This window comes from Pongo abelii, chromosome 22 (assembly GCF_028885655.2).
Source record: "Pongo abelii isolate AG06213 chromosome 22, NHGRI_mPonAbe1-v2.0_pri, whole genome shotgun sequence".
Lineage (NCBI taxonomy): Eukaryota > Metazoa > Chordata > Mammalia > Primates > Hominidae > Pongo > Pongo abelii.
Window position 1 is genome coordinate 23941373 of NC_072007.2, and position 20235 is coordinate 23961607.

At 34.9% G+C, this 20235-nt stretch overlaps 2 protein-coding genes across 2 annotated transcripts in view; one reads left to right on the plus strand and one right to left on the minus strand.

The window, feature by feature from the left end:
- The window catches only part of LIPI (lipase I), a 105685-nt gene extending 98008 nt beyond the window's left edge, over positions 1 to 7677 (minus strand). The window contains exons 1-2 of the mRNA XM_054542829.2: positions 6841 to 7677; positions 2519 to 2672 (exon numbers count right to left, since the gene is read on the minus strand). Coding sequence (XP_054398804.2) covers positions 2519 to 2543 — 25 coding nt within the window. The 5' untranslated portion in view covers positions 2544 to 2672; positions 6841 to 7677. The remainder of the gene's footprint in view (positions 1 to 2518; positions 2673 to 6840) is intronic.
- A 16-nt stretch (positions 7678 to 7693) lies between these two features.
- Positions 7694 to 19939, plus strand: RBM11 (RNA binding motif protein 11). Its single transcript, XM_002830559.4, has 5 exons — positions 7694 to 7878; positions 11134 to 11296; positions 12656 to 12728; positions 16004 to 16103; positions 18451 to 19939. The coding sequence occupies exons 1-5, from the start codon at positions 7783 to 7785 to the stop codon at positions 18862 to 18864; spliced, it is 846 nt and encodes a 281-aa protein (XP_002830605.4). The 5' UTR covers positions 7694 to 7782; the 3' UTR covers positions 18865 to 19939.
- Positions 19940 to 20235: the final 296 nt, after the last annotated feature.

The window sequence follows — 20235 nt, forward strand, 5'->3', positions numbered from 1 at the left end:
GAATGGCAATCATTAAAAAGTCAGGAAACAACAGGTGCTGGAGAGGATGTGGAGAAATAGGAACACTTTTACACTGTTGGTGGGACTGTAAACTAGTTCAACCCTTGTGGAAGTCAGTGTGGCGATTCCTCAGGGATCTAGAACTAGAAATTCCATTCGACCCAGCCATCCCATTACTGGGTATATACCCAAAGGACTATAAATCATGCTGCTATAAAGACACATCCACACGTATGTTTATTGCGGCATTATTCACAATAGCAAAGACTTGGAACCAACCCAAATGTCCAACAATGATAGACTGGATTAAGAAAATGTGGCACATATACACCATGGAATACTATGCAGCCATAAAAAATCATCATTCTCAGTAAACTATCGCAAGAACAAAAGACCAAACACCGCATATTCTCACTCATAGGTGGGAATTGAACAATGAGAACACATGGACACAGGAAGGGGAACATCACACTTCGGGGACTGTTGTGGGGTGGGGGGAGGGGGGAGGGATAGCATTGGGAGATATACCTAATGCTAGATGACGAGTTGGTGGGTGCAGCGCACCAGCATGGCACATGTATACATATGTAACTCACCTGCACGTTGCGCACATGTACCATAGAGCCTAAAGTTTAATAATAATAATAATAATAATAATAAAGAAAAAAAAAGAAAAAAAGAATTTCTGACCCTTGCAATATAATAATAGCAACAACAAAAATTTCAATGTAAATGGTTACAATAAGTTGGCAACTGTACTAAGAATAAATATGCATATATGCATATAATTTGAATATATAGATACATAGATGTACTATACGTTTGTATAAAGTTTTTTGATCTATCTCTCCTCTCCCATTTTATTCTACTTACAATTTTTAAAAACACCTGACTAAACTGCTTTTCGTTTCTTTATTAAAGGCAGATGTAATCAATGATTTTCATGTTGACAACCATGAAACACGCCCTCCTTGAGGTATATATCAGAATCTCTAGTGGGGAAGAAAGCAGCATGTGTAATAAATAAAACATACTTGTATGAAATAAACTACTGAAAATCAACAAAATTTTTTAATCAAGTAGAGATTCAAGGAAAATGAGAGAAAGCATAGAGTCTACATGGGTTAAAAATGAATTTGAGGATCAGTAAAATCTGTAATTCACTTATTTTCTATTTACTACTGTTAATATCTAAAAGTTCTACCATTGTATTTTAATCATCATTACACGAGAATTAGCAGACAGAAACATACAAAGCAATTATGTTTGAATTTTCCCAACTGAAAATTTAGGCAACTGACTAAATAAATACTAATCAAAACAATAATATCAGAAAGTCTGTCCAATAAGTTTTGAATGTAAACTATGATATTAAAATGATTATAACTGTATTAAAAATGACACATAAGATTAGGGGCCTATACTTCAAATTTCTCCGGCTTTCAACTTAAAGTGCCACTATTATACATTATAATAACTTAAAATCCCTATCAAGAAACTTAAGAGTAATAATATAAATTATAAACTGCATATCAGTATCATTTAGATTCTATATTTAAATATAAAATTCAAACATTTCCAGAATTTGTGGTTATCTCAAATAGCCAATTGAAAACATAAGAAATAATGTTAATTTCTAGTTAATTTTAAAGTTATTCAAGTATGCATTAACAAATTTCAAATAAATATAAAACATAAAGGAAATAATCTGCTCTCATAAAACTCCTACAGAAAACTATCATCTTGAATTTTAAATTTGCCACTGTTATTACCATAAAGTAGAACTAATTGTTCTACTTATCAAGTCGAACAAGTAATTCTACTTTATCATAAAGTAGAAAATGATACTCTTAATATTGATAAACTTTATTAATGTACACCAATAAATCAGAATTAAGTTCTACCTTATTACCATAAACCAGCTTTGTTTTTCGTCATACTGAATGAGAGCAAAAGTTGTAGTATATGGTTATTTCATTTGTTTTGCAATCGATAATTTATCCAAGTAAGAATCTTCTTCAAAAGTAGAGCTAGTTAAACAAATAAAATTGAAACAAGATACTTAAGGCATAATTTTAAATACCAAATTAATTTCTCCATTACTGAATTTTTTTCTCTTGAGTATTTCTATTTATTCTCTATTTACATCTTTTTTTAAAAAAAGATTTTCTAGTTACTAATTATCTGGCAAGTAAATACAATGCAAAATGTCAACTTATTAAACAAACACATGCACACACACATGTACACACACAGAAGTTTTCTTAATAGTAATGTTTGTTAGAATTAGTACCAATAATCATAACATTTTTATCCCATTATATCATAACATTCTTTATCCCAGAATACAGACCACACTATTTTATATGCAATTTTTAAAGATAAATCAAATTATTAATTAATATCTTACCAGATCTTACCCAGCACATCAAACAAAGAAAAATGTATACTCTCATTTGGAATCTGAGAAAAGCAAAAACAGCACTCAATTCACCAAAAAGGAAATTCCGTAACTCACTGAGGTTTCTCTTTGGTAGGATCATCACAGGCTGGCAGGTTCTTCTGTAAAAGTTCACTGATTTTTGCTCCTCCCTCTTGGTTGAAAAGGTGAGGTAGTTTGTTTTCTCCCATTTTAGCTTGTGGTTGTGGGAAGGATTTTTAAGTCACAGGCTCTGTAATAAGTCACAAACAAACCTTCAGCTACACAAGTTGAATTTAAGGGAATGATAAATCTAATTACATCTTTTTGTATTCCTTTTAACCTCAGGATTTCAGAAGCGGTCAGGAAAAATATGAGAATGTGATGTTAGAAAATGCTAGAAATGGAAAGAGTCAGAAAAAATTGTGGTTTATATTCGCTTTGACTACAAACTAAGATATCTTTATATACCATAAATCAATAATGAAATCCATATCCATCAAGCTCTTTCAAGTATAAAATATGAGCTTTTCATATTTATGTTATTGTACATCCCCAAAGCAGGGGCTATTTTAACATTCAAAATTTTGGCTCATCACTTGAGGCTAAAAGGTGAAAATTATCAAAAAAAAAAGTCTTTAATATGATGACCATTTTAAAATTAGCATACATTTTCTTTTTACATGTTTACTGAATTATCTTCTTTTCTTACCAGCAATGGACTTTAGTAAGAAAGAAAAATTGGGAGTTGTTCTAAGTACATAAATTGCAAGTTTAAAAATTAAATTCATTTTTAAAAAATTCAAGTTTCTCTAAAGTTCCAAAAATACAGTAAGAACAGAAGTGTTTTTTATATGTCATAAATCTGCAGAAACTAATCTGAGGTCTGGGGAAGTATTTGAGAAAATTCACAAACAAAATGAGGTATTAGTTTTAAAAAATCATGAACATTTAACTGCTGAGGAAGTTCCATCATTATTTTGAACTGTTTGATCTCTGGGTGTTTTACATGAGATTTCTATTTTTAAAGAAATACCACCACTACAATTTGTTTGAAGACCAAAAATAACCTAGGTCCTTCCACAGCACTTAGCTGTAAGAACTGCACCTCTCTAACAAAGATATAAATAAGCCACATCATTTCAGAATGTGGGAAGAAAGATAACGTGTCATACATCCTAGAACAAATTTTTCCTAACAAGTTTTACTTGATAAATTAAAATACAAATCTTTCCTCCTTCACTTATAATTCCCTTTTTTCTTTGTGCTTTCAATGTGGCATTATAATATGACTCTTGCACATTTACTTTCATCTTTACAAGTTCATACTGAAAAATACTGGCATATCAGGCAGTATAATACAGAGTTTCAAAATTAAAAATCATGCTTCTTCATTATCGTGTATTTTGCACACTGCCAATATGAGAAAGATGAGGTTATTAATATTCATTGCATTAAATAGGAAAATATTGGGGGATGATAAAGTTACAAAATGCCAATAGTTTCGTAAGACATAATCTATTTAAGCACTTGTTTAGTCCTCCTTGGATATAAAAAATGATTGTAAGTAGCTTACATACACACTTACAATGTAAACATTAACTCAAAGGGGATGTTCATGATGATGATGTGATGATGATGATGAAGATTTAAAATTTATTGAGCCCTACGCACCAGTCGTTCTTCAAGCACTTTACAAGTAAGTTAATTAGTGTTTATTGAGATGGAAAATCATTGTTTATCACAATATATTTTGTCACAACCTTTTATTAATTTGTCAATGTGTAAAAATGTTTAATAATCTTACCCTTTGACTCAGCAATTAAGCAACAAAGATACTTCCTACAGAAATCCAAGACACTTTCCTACAGACACATCCAAGGTCGTTTTATGTGGCAAATGGCCCACATGTGCACAAATATATGAGCAAAGACATTCATCTCACCATTCCAATAACAGTCAAAAAATGAAAGCAATATAAAATCCAACAATGAGAGATTAGTCTAATTAGGTATCTACTGTGGATTAAAACTAATGATACAGATAGATCAGTATTTATTGGTGTAAAAGGCCTTCATTACAGTTTTAGAGGGCAGAGGGCAAGCTAAAAAAACAGTATTATATAGCATGGTTTATTTTCCTAAAGTGTCATATATATATATATATATTCCTAAAGTGTAATATATATATATATATATATTTCAAAGTCTGGAAGGTTTTCCTCCGAAATAGTTATCTCTGCATGATAAATTTGTCAGTAATTTTTACTTTATTTCCTTAAATTTTAAAAATATTTATTTATAATAAACATACACATAAAACAATTTAAAAACTGTATTTACTTGACAAAAATATGGTTAGGAAAAAATCAGAATAAAGACAAAATAAGTGTTTAAAAAAGTGAAGACAAAAATGAGTTCAATTTAAAAAAGCATCCAATAAAATCCCTTAATAGTAATCGGCCAACTTCCTTTCCTTCCTTTCTTCCTTCCTTCCTTCCTTCCTTCCGTTTCAGTTGTTCATTCATTTATGCAATTTTTATTAAGTACCTATTGATTTCCAGGCACAGACTTTGTTGTTGGGGATACAAAGTAAAGACATTCATTTATTTAATCTTTATTCTTTCAATAGCTATTTATTATATACCTACAGGTGTGTCAAAGATTGTCCTAGGTACTGAAATATATGTACCTAGGGAACTCTATACTAGTTCCTGGTGAGAAGGAGTTGACACAAGTGTACCTAGGGAACTACGGAACCACACAAGTGGAGTGGCCAGCTAATTTGGAAGGCAGAGTTCAGAGAAGCATTGCAGGCCATGTTGCCTGGGCTTGACTACAAAAGAGAGTAAGAGTTGGCTGCGCAAGGCCGGGCACGGTGGCTCATGCCTATAATCCCAGTACTTTGAGAGGCCAAGGCGGGTAGATCACCTGAGGTCAGGAGTTTGAGACCATCCTGGCCAACATGGTGAAACCCTGTCTCTACCAAAAATACAAAAATTAGCTGGGCATGGTGGCACACACCTGTAATTCCGGCTACTCGGAGGCTGAGGCAGGAGAATCGCTTGAACCTGGGAGGCGGAGGTTGCAGTGAGCCAAGATTGCACCATTGCACTCCAGCCTGGGCAACAAGAGCAAAACTCCATCTCAAAAAAAAAAGAGTTGGCTGGGCAAAAGAAGATAAAGAAGGGAGCTCTAATTATACATATATAGACATACAGAGGTATACATGTATATATACATATATTTTCATTTATTATATGTTCATTCAGCTAGGGACATCAGACATCCTGATATAAATGAAGAAAGGCTAGCTCTTTATAGAGTGTTACATGTATTTAACTCATTAAAACCTGATATATGACTAATGGTCCAGTAAATACTGAAAGTGAAGTGAATTATTTTTAACCTACTACTAGATTTATTACCACGCATGCATTCAATATGAGTTAAGAAGCACAACATGCTTACATTAGAAAAATTATATATTGAGATCATATTCTGAAAAAATTGCTAACTACAGGAGCTGACTTTCAGAGCTTATAATATTAACTAAGTACTCTAGAATTATAAGCACTATAAACTTATGTATGGCCAGAAAAGGATATTATAACACCAAAATTATGCACATTTGTAGACAAAGAAGGATGCAAATTTCAATAGAACAATATAATATGAACATTAATTACAAGTGTAATTAAAGGTTTGTAGCACACGCACTCATATACATGCAATGGTTTAAAGTGAAACCTGAAGATACAGCTTGCATTTAAGAAGTGTCTGAGGGGAATTCAAGGAGGAAATATGTTGGTTTGATAAGATTTATGAAGTAAATGAATACAAATAAATCAAGAGGTCTACACATAACAGAGACTTGCAAGTATCCATTCATTTGATCAACATATATTTATTTTCCTACAATATGAGTGTTTCCTTAACTCCTTCTTACTGTACCACAACTCTACTGATGATAGAGGAAAGAAAAAGGAAAAAAAAAATGGAGACAGGACTTATATCAGTTGAAGGTAACTACTGAAGTTACTAGCATTTATATTATATTTGTGAGGGTAGAAAGGCTGTCTCTCCCAAAATATAAGCTTTAGGAGGTCAGATTTTTATATTTCCCTTTGTTTTCCAAGAATTAAGCATTCAGAAAATACTATTAAATGAAGTAACTATATTTAGTCCAATCCATTCCTTAAGAAACAGAATCTGAATTCCAAAGAGAAATTACTTGTTCAAAGGAATAAAACTATGTAATGTCAGAGATCAATTAGAAATTAGGATTTCCTAAAATGTGTACCTTTTCATTAGAAAAGATGACTTTTTTTGGTCCATCGACCAGACAAAAGCATGCCTCCTCAATTCGAAATGAAATTTTATCACGATGCCAAACTAAAGGCCAAATAATGTTCTGATTACCTATATGATATTCATGGGATGATCTCAAGGTCCTATGTAGACGTATGATAGCTTCAGAAAGGAAGCCAAGTTAACAGTTGACAGTTGATTTATCAAAGTACTGAGATTCTAAGTTTTCTTTCTCCTTTCTTGTGATTTTACTGTTCATAAGACTTTTATTAAAAACAAAAATTATCCCCAAGAAAGAACTAAACCTTTAGCCTGGTACACCATATACAAAGTATAGCCCTGAAACAAAGTGCAGCCATTCGATCCTGACACAAACCCTAGCTGCCATCCTCAAAAATTCTGGCTTAGACACAAAACTGGCTCGCTCTCACCAGTATATCCCTTGGTATTCGCTTTCTCAAGTTCCTTTTGGAGTCCACTTCAAACCTCTGTGATCAGTTTCAAAAACTCATCTAGGGAGCACTTTCTAGGAAAATAAACTTTAATTCTAGTTTTCTGTTGTATCCACATCAATGCAAACATCGATTCTTTCAAAAATTATTTATAATTTAATATCTTCATGATTTGTTCATTTATTCTTCGGACCCAAAGAAATGTATCTCCCCGCATTTGCCTGGGAGATTCTGCAATGAAGTTACCACAATTTAAATCATCTCTACAGTGACTATATTTAAAATGTTGATTGAATAAATCCAAAATCAATTAATGTGCCAGAAAAAAAAGGAAGCCACCCCACTAGCTAAAGCGTAAAGCCCTTTCTGCATTCATGTTCCTTACTGTCACCCACTCTCCCACCGCCCAGCCCTACGCCAGGCGAGAGAGCGGTGCGGTGGGCGGTTCCCCACGGCCGCTGGGGGCGTGGCCCTGAAGCCATGCCTCGCCCCCAGCGCGCGCTCCCGGCGCCGGCCCCGCCCCGTCACCCAGGCAGCGCCGTAAAGCCGGAGAAGAGGCGGGGTCTCAGCTCCTACTTCATTCTACGGCCGAGACCGGAGGATGTTCCCTGCTCAGGAGGAGGCCGACAGGACCGTATTTGTGGGGAATTTAGAGGCCCGAGTTCGGGAAGAGATTCTGTACGAGCTGTTCCTTCAGGTACCGTCCTCTGGGAAGGGGCGGCGGAGGGGCGGAGCACGTCGGGCCGGAAACATAGCGCGCACCTGGACCACCCGGAGCCCGGCCCCGCCCCATCCTGAGCAGGGGTTTTAATTTCCTTTCCCCTTGGCGCACCTGTCTCCAGGTGAGCGGCTGGGGAGTGAAATGAGGGAGCGTTCCCCATCCCCATCCGTGCTGCAGAGTCCTGGCGGTGGGCAGGGACGGGGTTCCCTCAACCCCCGTTTCTGATTAAGGGCTTCCCAGAGGCTGCCTGGGCCTCGGGTGTGCTCGGGCAGAACCGAAAACAGCCTGGTCACTGTTCTCCGTCAAGTAGTAAGCACGCCTGACATCCCCTAAAAGGAGAGGGGTCGCTTTTATAATGTTTCCTTTTACACCTTCCTCCTTCCTTTAAGCCCTTTTATGCGGAGAGTATTTTTATTCCAGCATGAAAAGTGAGATTTGAGATGATTTGGCAGCCAACTTACCGTGACTGGGACCAGGTGATTCCCTGGCCAAGCCCCTTTAATTCGTACCAAAAGGACCTTCGGAAACTTTGAGACCTGGTACCTCTAGGATTAAGCCTGCTGTGTCCTGTATACACGCTCACTTATCATATTGTCCTATACAGCTAGGTCTCACTTCCCAAAAAGATACCCTCATTCAGCCATTCCCCTAACCGTGTAATGATCCGGAATTACGGGGCAAATACTGAGGGTGCTGGGAATACAAATTGAAGAGACATCCTTTCATCTTCCTAACAGGGAGAACTTAAAATTACAATGTTTATGATAATCTATAAAAAGGGAAGGGGACATAGATAGAAAACTGGTTCCGAGTGCGAGCTCTGAGGTCAGCAGTGTGACTCTGAGCCTGTCAATGAATCCTCAGTGCCTCAGTTTCCTTATATGTCAAAAGAGAGTAGTCGTATCTGCAGTATAATGTAGCTGTCGGAATATGTGGCCTAATGGTAAAATGGCTACAGCTGAGTCTAGCGCTCACTGTTTGCTACCGCTACTACTGCTAATGGTACTGCTGTTATTAGTAGTACTAATACTAACATCCAGAGAAATCAATAGTTACTTCCTCCTATCAGAATAAGGGAAAGTTCCGAGGGAGGCAATTGCAGAACTAAACTTTCAGGACTGAATGGGTCAAAGGGGTCCTTTATTTGGTTGTGAAAGGACTTTTGTCTCTAAACTTAACTAAAGCAACCCTCTTTTAATTACAGATAAAATTTGGTAGAGAGGGTTCTTTCCAGGAATACAGTTTCCTTTCCTGGACGTAAAACTTTTTTATTATTTGAAAAATATTATTGATATTAAGACTTTTAGTTTCATCCTTTTAATTCATCTTTTTAAACTTGCCTCCTTTTTTATGAACTAATCCATGTCTGTTTTTTCATTCCGTATCATTTAAAACTTACTATATTAAGTTAAAAAAAAAACCAAAAACCGAAAGAAATATAAAGTAAACTTAGAGTTGTTTTCCTCCAGAAGACTTCTTTCACTTTGAGCCTCCAAAAAAAGGAGAGTGGAAGACTCGGGTGGGATTGCATTATCCAATAACCATTATTTTTAGTCAATCAGGACTCGATCAATATCAGTTGTGTGAATCCACAAGACTATATATTCTCATTTTTTATCATTTCCTTCTTCCACCTAAGCAAAATATAAATTTTATTTAATCAGGTAAGAAGCATAAGTTCTTATTTTTGTGTAGATATTGAAAGGAATTGCCAAAGTGGAGTTTCTTTTCCACTTTAGACTTCAACACCCAGCAAAACTTGACAACTATCACACTATGTATTTCACTGTGATTTAAAAAATACTGTAAGATAATGTGATTGTTGCTAAAAGTAAGTCTTCACGTTGAATTTTATCTTTACAAATGCTTTGGATTAGCTAAATTTATGTCAAAATTCAAATCACATAAGCATGTTCTGTCCCATAGTGATACATCTATTTAATATCTGTATAAAAATCACCAGTTTTATTGGTTTTTATATTACAGTACATTTATCCTTTTACTATTTTCTTTCAAATTTCTGATTATACTTGGAAATGAGAAAATCAGATTTATTATCATTACACTTTTAATACTAGAGTTGAGATTTAGAGAAAATATAATGAATTCAGTTTCAAATATGTTGAGATTGAAGTACAAAAACATAGACGTCTCCAGGAGGTGTCTCCATGAAAGAGACATAGTGGGAAAAGTAAATTTGTTGATGAGGTGGTCCTTGAAGCCAGAAGGGAAGGGAAGCTAGTCCCTGGGAGAGCACAGAGAATGAAAGGAAAAGACTAAATCTTAACACACAGAATTATTTTAAAGATGATCATTAATATTTTTCTTTAGCGTAAAAGCAATTTTTTTATTTATGCAACTCTACAGGGAAAAATAATCAGTTATTAAAGTCAACCATTCAGCATTAAATCAGTTGTTTGTGTTTGTAAGTGCCTCCTCCAATCATTATCATGGCTGTGATGTAATTTTTTGTTAGTTGTAATTAACAATTTTCTATGATATTTGGCTCTGTGTTTTTAAATCTTCATTGCATATTATAGGTTTTTCTATCAATATAATCTGAATATTTATAATTTATATTTTATTCCATTTTAATAACACACCATGGAATAATATCTCCAGTTGTTAGATTTAGAGCCTCTCTAATTTCTCACACTTATAAACAATGCAATGTACTTAAAAGTCTTGAACATGTTTAAACATTTTTCCTTTGGACATTTACCAGATGGAGTTTCCAAATCAAAATGCATGCTAAATTTATTTATTCTTGAAAAGATATTTAATCTTCATGACAGAAAATTTAAACTATGATATAACATTGCCAGCTTTTTTGAGGATAACTCAACCAGCATTGAATTTCTCATTTCAGTTATTTTTTGAATTCAACACTGCGAATATGTATGGAGACAAAGTAGTATTTTAATCTTAGATTTATGTGTTTTCTAAATTGGTTTGTTAAGCCTAACAGAAGGATAGTCTACCATTTCTTTTACTGTTTGAAACTAATACCTAGAATTTCTTGTTCTTAACACCATGTATGTTTCCCCAATGAGCCAGAAAATACAAAGAAAGTGTGAGGAAGTGTAATATTTATTATTAGAAAGATACATTATTAGCAGAGCTACATAAAGATATTGCTAACACGTTTCTTTAGTCTAAAGTTGAATTTACTTATTTGAGTATAAAAAAATCTTTGGATTTATGAGAAAATAATTTTTAAGTTTCTTATAGGCGGGGCCACTAACCAAAGTGACTATATGCAAAGACAGAGAAGGAAAGCCAAAGTCTTTTGGATTTGTCTGCTTTAAACACGCAGAATCGGTGTCTTATGCCATAGCTTTGCTGAATGGAATTCGTTTATATGGAAGACCAATTAACGTGCAGTATCGATTTGGTAGGTCCTGTCACTGATTAATCTTCAAAGTGTTTTGTGATTGGTACTATTCTCAGAGTTGTAAGCAATTTGTTTCCTATGTAGTATAAGACCAAAACAAAAAAAAGTACCTTCTACCTTCTGGTCATTGTTAAATATTCTCAGAACACATGTCTAATTCATAATGTTATATAGTTAATTAGTCTTGACAAACCTGTCTTTTCTAAAAATAAAATGTAAGATAATCGTTTTAGTATCAGCCAGCAAGTAGCTATGATGGTTGCTATTGGCCCTTATAAATTGAGCAAATCTAAATGAACTGGGGTCACACAACTGTAACATTTATATAGCAAGGGTATTTACTAATCTTGTTACTGCTAATGTATGGTACTGAATCTGTACTATTTGGAAGATAGACAGAGGGCATTAGTCCTTCTGGGGCAACCTTTCTATACATGTTTTGCAGGATTTTAAGCCCCTGTAAGAGCAAAGTGGCGAAAGGCAACGTAGAGTTACCCTTAGTAGTGGTGGAAAAAACTTCCTGACAAGAATGGCCTCAACAACTTCTGCACACATATCAGGAACAGATCATTCATGATTAGCTGCCAAGAGAATGTTATACCATTACTGTAGCTCTTTCATGTTTCAGGAGACTACTAGAGGCCATCTGGTAATTCTTGCAATATGTACGCAGCCTCCTCTAAGTGGTCAGGCTTATTGATCTATCACTTGTCAGTTTTTAAATTCCTCTTGCTATACTAAAAGCAAACAAATACTAATAACAAAAACAATGCTTTATTGCAAAGCAAAAGTGCGTCTCTTTGCATTTCTTTTTTTCTTCGTTTCTTTTGTAATACATGGTTGCATCATGCTCTCTGGTACTTTCTGGTTAACTTACACAGCCTGGTATTAGGTTAGTGCAAAAGTAATTGCGGTTTTGCCATCACTTTTAATGTCTGTAGAATAGGCCAGGGTATATTATGTTCTGGCACATCATGTATAAGATTGAATTGGCTTTTGTCCATGAGGGTTAAACTCCTGCCTTGTACACTGGAAACAAATAACACTTGTTTATTTGCCATTTTTAGTTTACAGGTGTCTGGAACAAACCATCATGTATCTTACAAAGTCCAACGTCAATGTCATTCTTATTTACAGTCATTGATTTAGACAAAGCTTGATTTTAATTCATTGATATATAGTACTGTAAACAATCTGTAAATATGATTTGAGAGGTCAGATATGCATATATCTTCTCTGAGTATAGAATTTTAAAATCACTACTATGTCCTAAAATATTTTGAGTCATTTTATGGTTTAATATTAGAACTCCAAAAAAAATGCACTGTGAAGTAACCTGTTACTCTGTTTCTTTTAAAGGGAGTTCTCGCTCTTCTGAACCAGCTAACCAAAGTTTTGAGAGCTATCTTAAGATAAATTCACACAACTACAGGTAATTTTAAAAATATTTCTCATCAAAGGTAAAGCAAATATATTCTTACGCTAAGAGGAGTTTTTATATATTTTGGGCTATTGTAAAACCTTACTTTTTAGGTCTAGGATAAAATTAAGGAATATCTTTTTTCCGAGCCCATGAAAAGTGATAGAAAATATTCTCATTTAAAATTCAGTCTTAATATTTTCAGTAGTAGGGGGTAGAGACTTATATTTGTAGTTTTTTATAGTTTTCTACATGCTTTTCATAGCTGTTAAATCATTTAAGCATACAAGATTTCATCACGGATCACAGAGATACTGTTATTTATATTTTATATTTGAGTAAATGGAGTTGCAAAAGTTAACCAGTTCTTAAGGTCACAGGATGATAAAGTGCTAGCTTTGAAACTAAGCCTTCTGACATTAAGCCATTCAATTAATTATTTTACTTTTTGAAATAACTTCTCTGTGTTAATTTTCAAACTCTTCTAGAATTTTGTATAGCCTGATTTATTGATGCAATGGTAGCCTCCACGTACACTATCTGGCAAGCTATCCCAGAGGTCATGAAGCTAAAAGGCTCCCACGCCAAATGAAAATGTTCAAATTACACCTTTTGTTACATCCATTTTAAAAACAGTGAAAAGCAAGAAGAAAGATATTGGATAGCTTAGCACACTTAGGAAAAGGTGCAAGTAGGCAGAAGGACGAACTGGCTGAATTCTGGTTACACTAATAAACACATGCCCTGTTTCTCTCTGCTGTATCAGCCTCCCCTGCTGACTGCAGTACTTCTGCAGCCTCTCTAAGTGGTTCAGGCTTTTTGATGTATCACTTGTTGGTTTTTAAATTTCTCTTGCTATACCGAAAACAAATATGAATAACAAAAACAATGTGTTCTTGCAAAGGGAAAGTGCTTCTCTTTGCATTTCTTGTTTTTTTAATGTTTGGCTTCATCATGCTCTCTGGTACTGTCCGGTTAACTTACACAGGCTGAAAGAATAGGTCAGGGTATATTATGTTCTGATATATCATACAGATGTATGATATAGATAGATATCTATATCTATATATAGAGGAGAGGAATAGATATACTCTATTCAGAGTAGAGATATAGATCTATGTATCTCTATATAGATATTTATATATAGAGAGAGAAGTATAGCTCTACTAGCTACATTTCTAATGTTTATCATAGTAACAGTATAAGTGTCATCCATACTGCTTTTTTCCTTGTCTTCTTTAGCAGAACTGAGTATTCTCAAGTAAACTAACAATAGCTGACCCTCCTATCCCTTTTAGTTATATCAACCCTCTGAACATAGGAGAGTGGCCCCTTGGGACTGTCAAATAGCCAGATTTATCTTTCAGAGCATTATTGCACCCCAGATAAAGCAGTGTGCTCCTCATCTTCATTCACCCCAACATTTCTACATCGGTGAAATCAGAAGTTAGGAAAGGAGGTGGTGAAATTAGATTGCCTGAATTTGCATGTTAGCTCTGCCACTTTATTAACGTCAATTAACAGTTTATTAACAGTCAGTTAACACTATTAATAAAGTAGCAGAGGCAAGATGCAAATTCATACAAGAACTGGATATGTTATTTTACCACTCTGTTCCCCATCTCTAAAATGAGGATAAAACTTTGAAAGGTTACTGTGAGAATTGAATTTTATAATTAACACAAGGTGCTTACAATACTGAGCATACAGTGTTCCGCAAATGTTAGCATAAAGGGGGGGAAGCACTATCTAGACTCATGTGTCCAGCCATGTGTATAATGTAAGAACTCCTTTTTTCTACTAGTACCAAGTGGGAAAAGATATCTCTTCTTCCTCAGGAGTTAGGAAGGAACAAGCTATTGGTAAGATTTAGACGGAAGAGAAAAGACTAGATGGGCACTAGAATATAGCAGTCAAACTCTGGTATTTTCTAGTTATGTTTGATACACTGACCCTAAGTCATCACAAATTCTAGAGTAGACAGCCTGAGTTATGTGTATGTTTTGGATATGACATTTCATTGATAATACTTTATTCTTCTAGTATTTCTGATATTATAAAGAAAGTATATAAAATGGGTTATCATGTCCCCAAAGTGATTTGCAGAGAAAAATGGTGCTTATTTAACAGTTTAGTCTTTGCTCTTCCTTGAAAATGGATTTTTATGCTTCTTGTTGTTTCTTGTACCTTCTGCTTTTAATGAACATTCCCTGTATTAGTTCGCTAGGGCTGCTGTAACAAAGTATCACAGAGTACTTAAGCAATAGCTATTCATTGTCTCATAGTTGTGAAGGCTAGACATCCAAGAAAAAGGTGTCAGCAGCATTGTTTCTTTATGAGAGCTATCAGAAATAATCTGTTTCATGCCTCTCCCCTAGCTTCTGGTGGTTTGATGTCAATCTTTGGTATTTTTCAGCCTGTAGAAGCATTACCAAGATCTCCACCTTTATCTTCACATGGTGTTCTTCCTGTGGGTAACCGTACTGTAGTTTGAATGTGTCCCTCAAAAGTTCATATGTTGAAATTTTGGTCCCCAATGCAGCAGTGTTGAGATGTGGGACCTTTGGGAGGTGATTGGGTCATGAAGGCTATGCCCTCATGTATATTTTAATTCATTAATGGATTATTGGATTAATTGGTTATTGAGGAAGTGGGTTTGTTATCACAAGTAGATCTGTTGTAAAAGCCAGTTTGGCCATCTCTCGTGAGCTCCTCCTGCCTGTGATGACTTCTGCCATGTTATAACACAGTATAGCTCACCAGAAGCTAACCATAACCACCTTCACCAGAAGCCACCTGATCTTGGACTCTCCAGCCTGAAGAACCATGAGCCGAAATAAATCTCTTTTCTTTGTTATATAATATAATACCAGTTTGTTATATTATTGTTATATAATACCAGTTTGTTATAACAAACAGGTATTGTGTTATAACAACAGAAAATGGACTAAAACAGTCTGTCTTCAAATTTCCCTTTTTTAATCAGGATACCACTCATATTGGATTAGGGACCCATCCTGTTCCAATATGACCTCATCTTAACTAATGATATCTGCAGTGACCCTTTTTCCAAATAAGGTAACATTCTGAGATACTGGGATTTAGGACTTTAACAGCTGAATTTTGGGGAGACATGTCAGCCCATCACACTTCCGAATTTACATGTGATTCCTCTATGCAGACAACTTTGCATCCCCTGAGGAAAAGTAGTGGTTTTTCTTAAGAGAAAATGACATTTGTAATAGGAATTTTAAGATTTTATTACTTCTTCTTTCATCTCCTCAAAGGAATGAAGAAATGGTGGTGGGCAGATCTTCCTTTCCCATGCAGTATTTTCCAATTAATAATACTTCTTTACCTCAAGAATATTTTCTCTTTCAGAAGATGGTAAGTTTAATATGCATTTTATTCAGTATATAATATGATACAAACTATGAAGAACATAAAGGCTATTTGTAACATATGGTGCCCAAATCTAAACTGGGATGAAGGCACAAGATGTCCCAGCACTGTCCTCCAGTGGTGTCCTGGCCTAACACCATCATCCTAAATTTCACTTCTAATGCCTTAGCAAATGGCCAGGGGGTCAACAGAAAAGGGATGGATGGCAGTGATGACACACTGCAATCCAAGTGAAATTTGAGTAGAGAGTTCTAATATAAATGACTATTTTAAAAGACGTTTGCAGTGGCCGGACGTGGTGGTTCACACATATAATCCCATTACTTTGGGAGGCCAGGGCAGGATCAATTGAGGTCAAGAGGTCGAGACCAGCCTGGCCAACACAGTGAAACCCTCTCCATCATAAAAATAGAAAAAATTAACCAGGCATGGTGGTGCACACCTGTAACCCCAGCTACTCGGGAGGCTGGGACATGATTGCTTGAACCTAGAAGGTGGAGGTCGCAGTGAGCCAAGATTGTGCTCCAGCCTGGCCAATAGAGCAAGACTCTGTCTCAAAAGAAAAAAAAAAAGATGTTTGCAGAATTGCATAATTTGAATAATTTCACTTAGTGAAGTATTTTTATATAATGTCATCAATCCCAAATAGATTGCTTTTGGACATGGATTTTTAAAGTAAATTTATCTTTTTAATTAAAGACAAAACTATCCTTCCTGAGTATATACTTAGTCCTTCATGCACACATCACAGGGGGAGGATATCACAGGAGCAATGAAGGTTCTTAATTGGTCGAGTAAACTAAATTATTTCCACAGACTACCAAAAATTGGTTTTGACCCAGAAATCTTAATTATGGACTTCATTGTTAAAGGGGAACTCGTTTTTTTTCAATTCTTCATAAATAAGAAATTGAAGTCCAGGGTTGTTAATCAACGTCCTAAGATTTTCAGCTTGTTAGTGACAGGTGTAGGACTAACCCAGGTCTTCTGACTCACAGACTATTATTTTTGCAAATACCCAATGTATACATGAGCTTTAGATTTGTTAAATATCCATTTTCAATTTTTAAACAGAAATTTTCCTGTAAATTGATACTTTTTAACTTCTGCTAAAAAAAACCCTTTTCTTAACTGTGGTGAAACATGAGTAAACAATCAGTTCTCATCTGAAACTATAAATGTCTTCATCCAAGCATTTTTTTATCTTTTGGTAGAGATGGGGTAGGAGAGAGACACAAGTTCATGGTATCTCTATTAATCTTTAATTTGCTTTGAATAGTTAGAAATTTGAGTTAAGAGCTTGTTTGTTTTTAAAGGAAGCATCTCTCTATCTAAACAGTAAAGAACTATGCTATAAAATATGGGGACAATTTGCCACATATGCACCTAGGAAGCTGAGTTTTAAAGTTTTATTTAATTTTAATTAATTAAAATTAAAATTTAAAACCGATACTTAGTTCGGTTTTCAGAAAACTTTTAAGTATATTTGAAACAACTTGGCCATGTGAGTATATATTTTTCAACTCTAAATTTGATGTAATCTAAATTCAGATCAGGTATTTTCAATAAAAATTTAGCATTCAGATTGAGATATGCCATAAGTATAAAATATACCTCATATTTTGAAGACTTCATGTGAAGAAAAAGTAAAATATCTCATTAATTTTATATCATTTACATATTAAAGTTATAACATTTTAAATGGATATATTGGGATAAATAAAATACATTGTTTAATTTCACCCATTTCTTTCTACTTTTGTATTGCAGTTACTAGATTTAAAACTACATGTGGGCTGGGTGCGGTGGCTCACACCTGTAATCCCAGCACTTTAGGAGACTGAGGCGGGTGGGTCACCTGAGGTCAGGAGATCGAGACCAGCCTGACCAATATGGTGAAACGCTGTCTCTACTAAAAATACAAATATTAGCTGGGTGTGGTGGCGTGTGCCTGTAGTCCCAGCTTCTTGGAAGGCTGAGACAGGAGAATTGCTTGAACCCAGGAGGCGGAGGTTGCAGTGAGCCAAGATTGCACCACTGCACTCCAGCATGGGCAACAAAGTGAGACCCTGTCTCAAAAAAACAAACAAACAAAAACTATTTCCGTTGGATAGCACTAATCTATATTGTAGTGAGCTATACACAGCCTCAGCTCTTTATATTGACCCTTTAATGAAACACCTACCTTTCTACTATGAGAGGTCACTGTCTTTCTTATACCAAAACACAGTTTTGTTTACTCATGGCTATTGTATAATACATGTAAACTGTTAACTTTTTTCCTTAACCTTTTGGATTTGTTTTGGTAGATGAATGTCTTTTGTTTTCACAGCAGTGGCATGTGTATAATCCAGTGCTGCAGCTTCCTTACTATGAAATGACAGCTCCACTTCCTAATAGTGCATCTGTGTCTTCCTCACTGAATCATGTTCCAGATCTTGAGTCTGGACCCAGCTCATATAAATGGACTCACCAACAACCAAGTGACTCTGACCTTTATCAGATGACAGCTCCACTTCCTAATAGTGCATCTGTGTCTTCCTCACTGAATCATGTTCCAGATCTTGAGGCTGGACCCAGCTCATATAAATGGACTCACCAACAACCAAGTGACTCTGACCTTTATCAGATGAATAAACGAAAGAGACAAAAGCAAACAAGTGATAGTGATAGTAGCACAGACAACAACAGAGGCAACGAATGTAGCCAAAAGTTCCGAAAGTCTAAGAAGAAGAAAAGATACTAGTATTACCTACAAATGAAACTTACCTACACTGATCTTAGTTCTCTTATGAAAAAAATAAGATGTTATTCCATCAAATAACCAATGTCATGGCTATCTTGTCTTTTGAAATATATAGTAATAAGACTTATCTCTGGTTTGCTGTTCAATTTTTGCCTTGAACGACAAAAGCTTTCTAAAAATAATATAATGTACCACTTTTTGTATTTGTCATGATATTTTTGACCCATTGGCAATAAATAGACTATTGTCATTTTATTAGTACCAATGATGAAATTTCACCAAACTATTAATCAAAAGTCACTTATTGAACACATTGATAAAGCATCATGTTCCCTTTGATTATCCCGTGTAACCAACACTCACCTACAAATAGGCTGGGATTAAATGTGGAGTGGTGGATTTCCTGAAAGAAAGTAGTGCAGATATTTAAGGATTGCATATTGTTCCTAATGAGGATGTAATAAACAGGCATTAGTACCCCTTTCTTGTAGTACCTAAATATGTTGTTTCTGAGCCATATTCTTCTTCAGGTTTATTTTATAAAGTGAGGACATATGATAATGATACCAAAGGAAAGATAATGATCATGAAACCAACTTTTGGATCATTCCCTTTTTATACAATTGTGTATTTATAGGGATACCTGCCTCTTCTCACATATTAATTGTATGTCATTAAAATCAGTTGGCTATGTCAGTGTGTATTATTCACCTCTTTCGCTAGCGAGGTTTGAGATGATATATTAACATTTAAATTGTGAAAATGAGCAAGTAAATAGAATAATATTAATGTATGATATGTAATACTTATTGTCTAAATCAAGTTTCCTATTTTTGGCTAATTTATTTTAGAAGAAAAGTAAAATTCATTATTTGGGCATTTTTGTTTATAGCTCATTACAAACTAGAGTGATGAATATATATATTTACTAAAGCTAATTGAAAGAGTCATGCAACTCAATTGGGAATTAACCACTCAATTCAATAGTAAAAGCCATGCTTGGATGTTTCTTTTGCATGTTGCCTAGCATTTTATAGATATTTATTATTTAAAAAAATAAAGATATGTTTTTAATGAAGAGAGTAACTGAATTTTAATCTTGGTTATAAATATATAATATAGTGAAGTTTGAAACATAAATATTAGTCTATTTCTACCTAATCAAAATGAAAAACTAAATTTTGCTTTATGTAGCTGATATGGTTTGGCTCTGTGTCCACACCCAAGTCTGACCTTGACTTGTAATCCCCATTATTCCCACATGTCAAGGGCAGGACCAGGTAGAGGTAATTGGATCATGGAGGCAGTTTCCCCCATGCTGTTCTTGCGATAACGAGTGAGTCTCATGAGATCTCATGGTTTCGTAAGCAT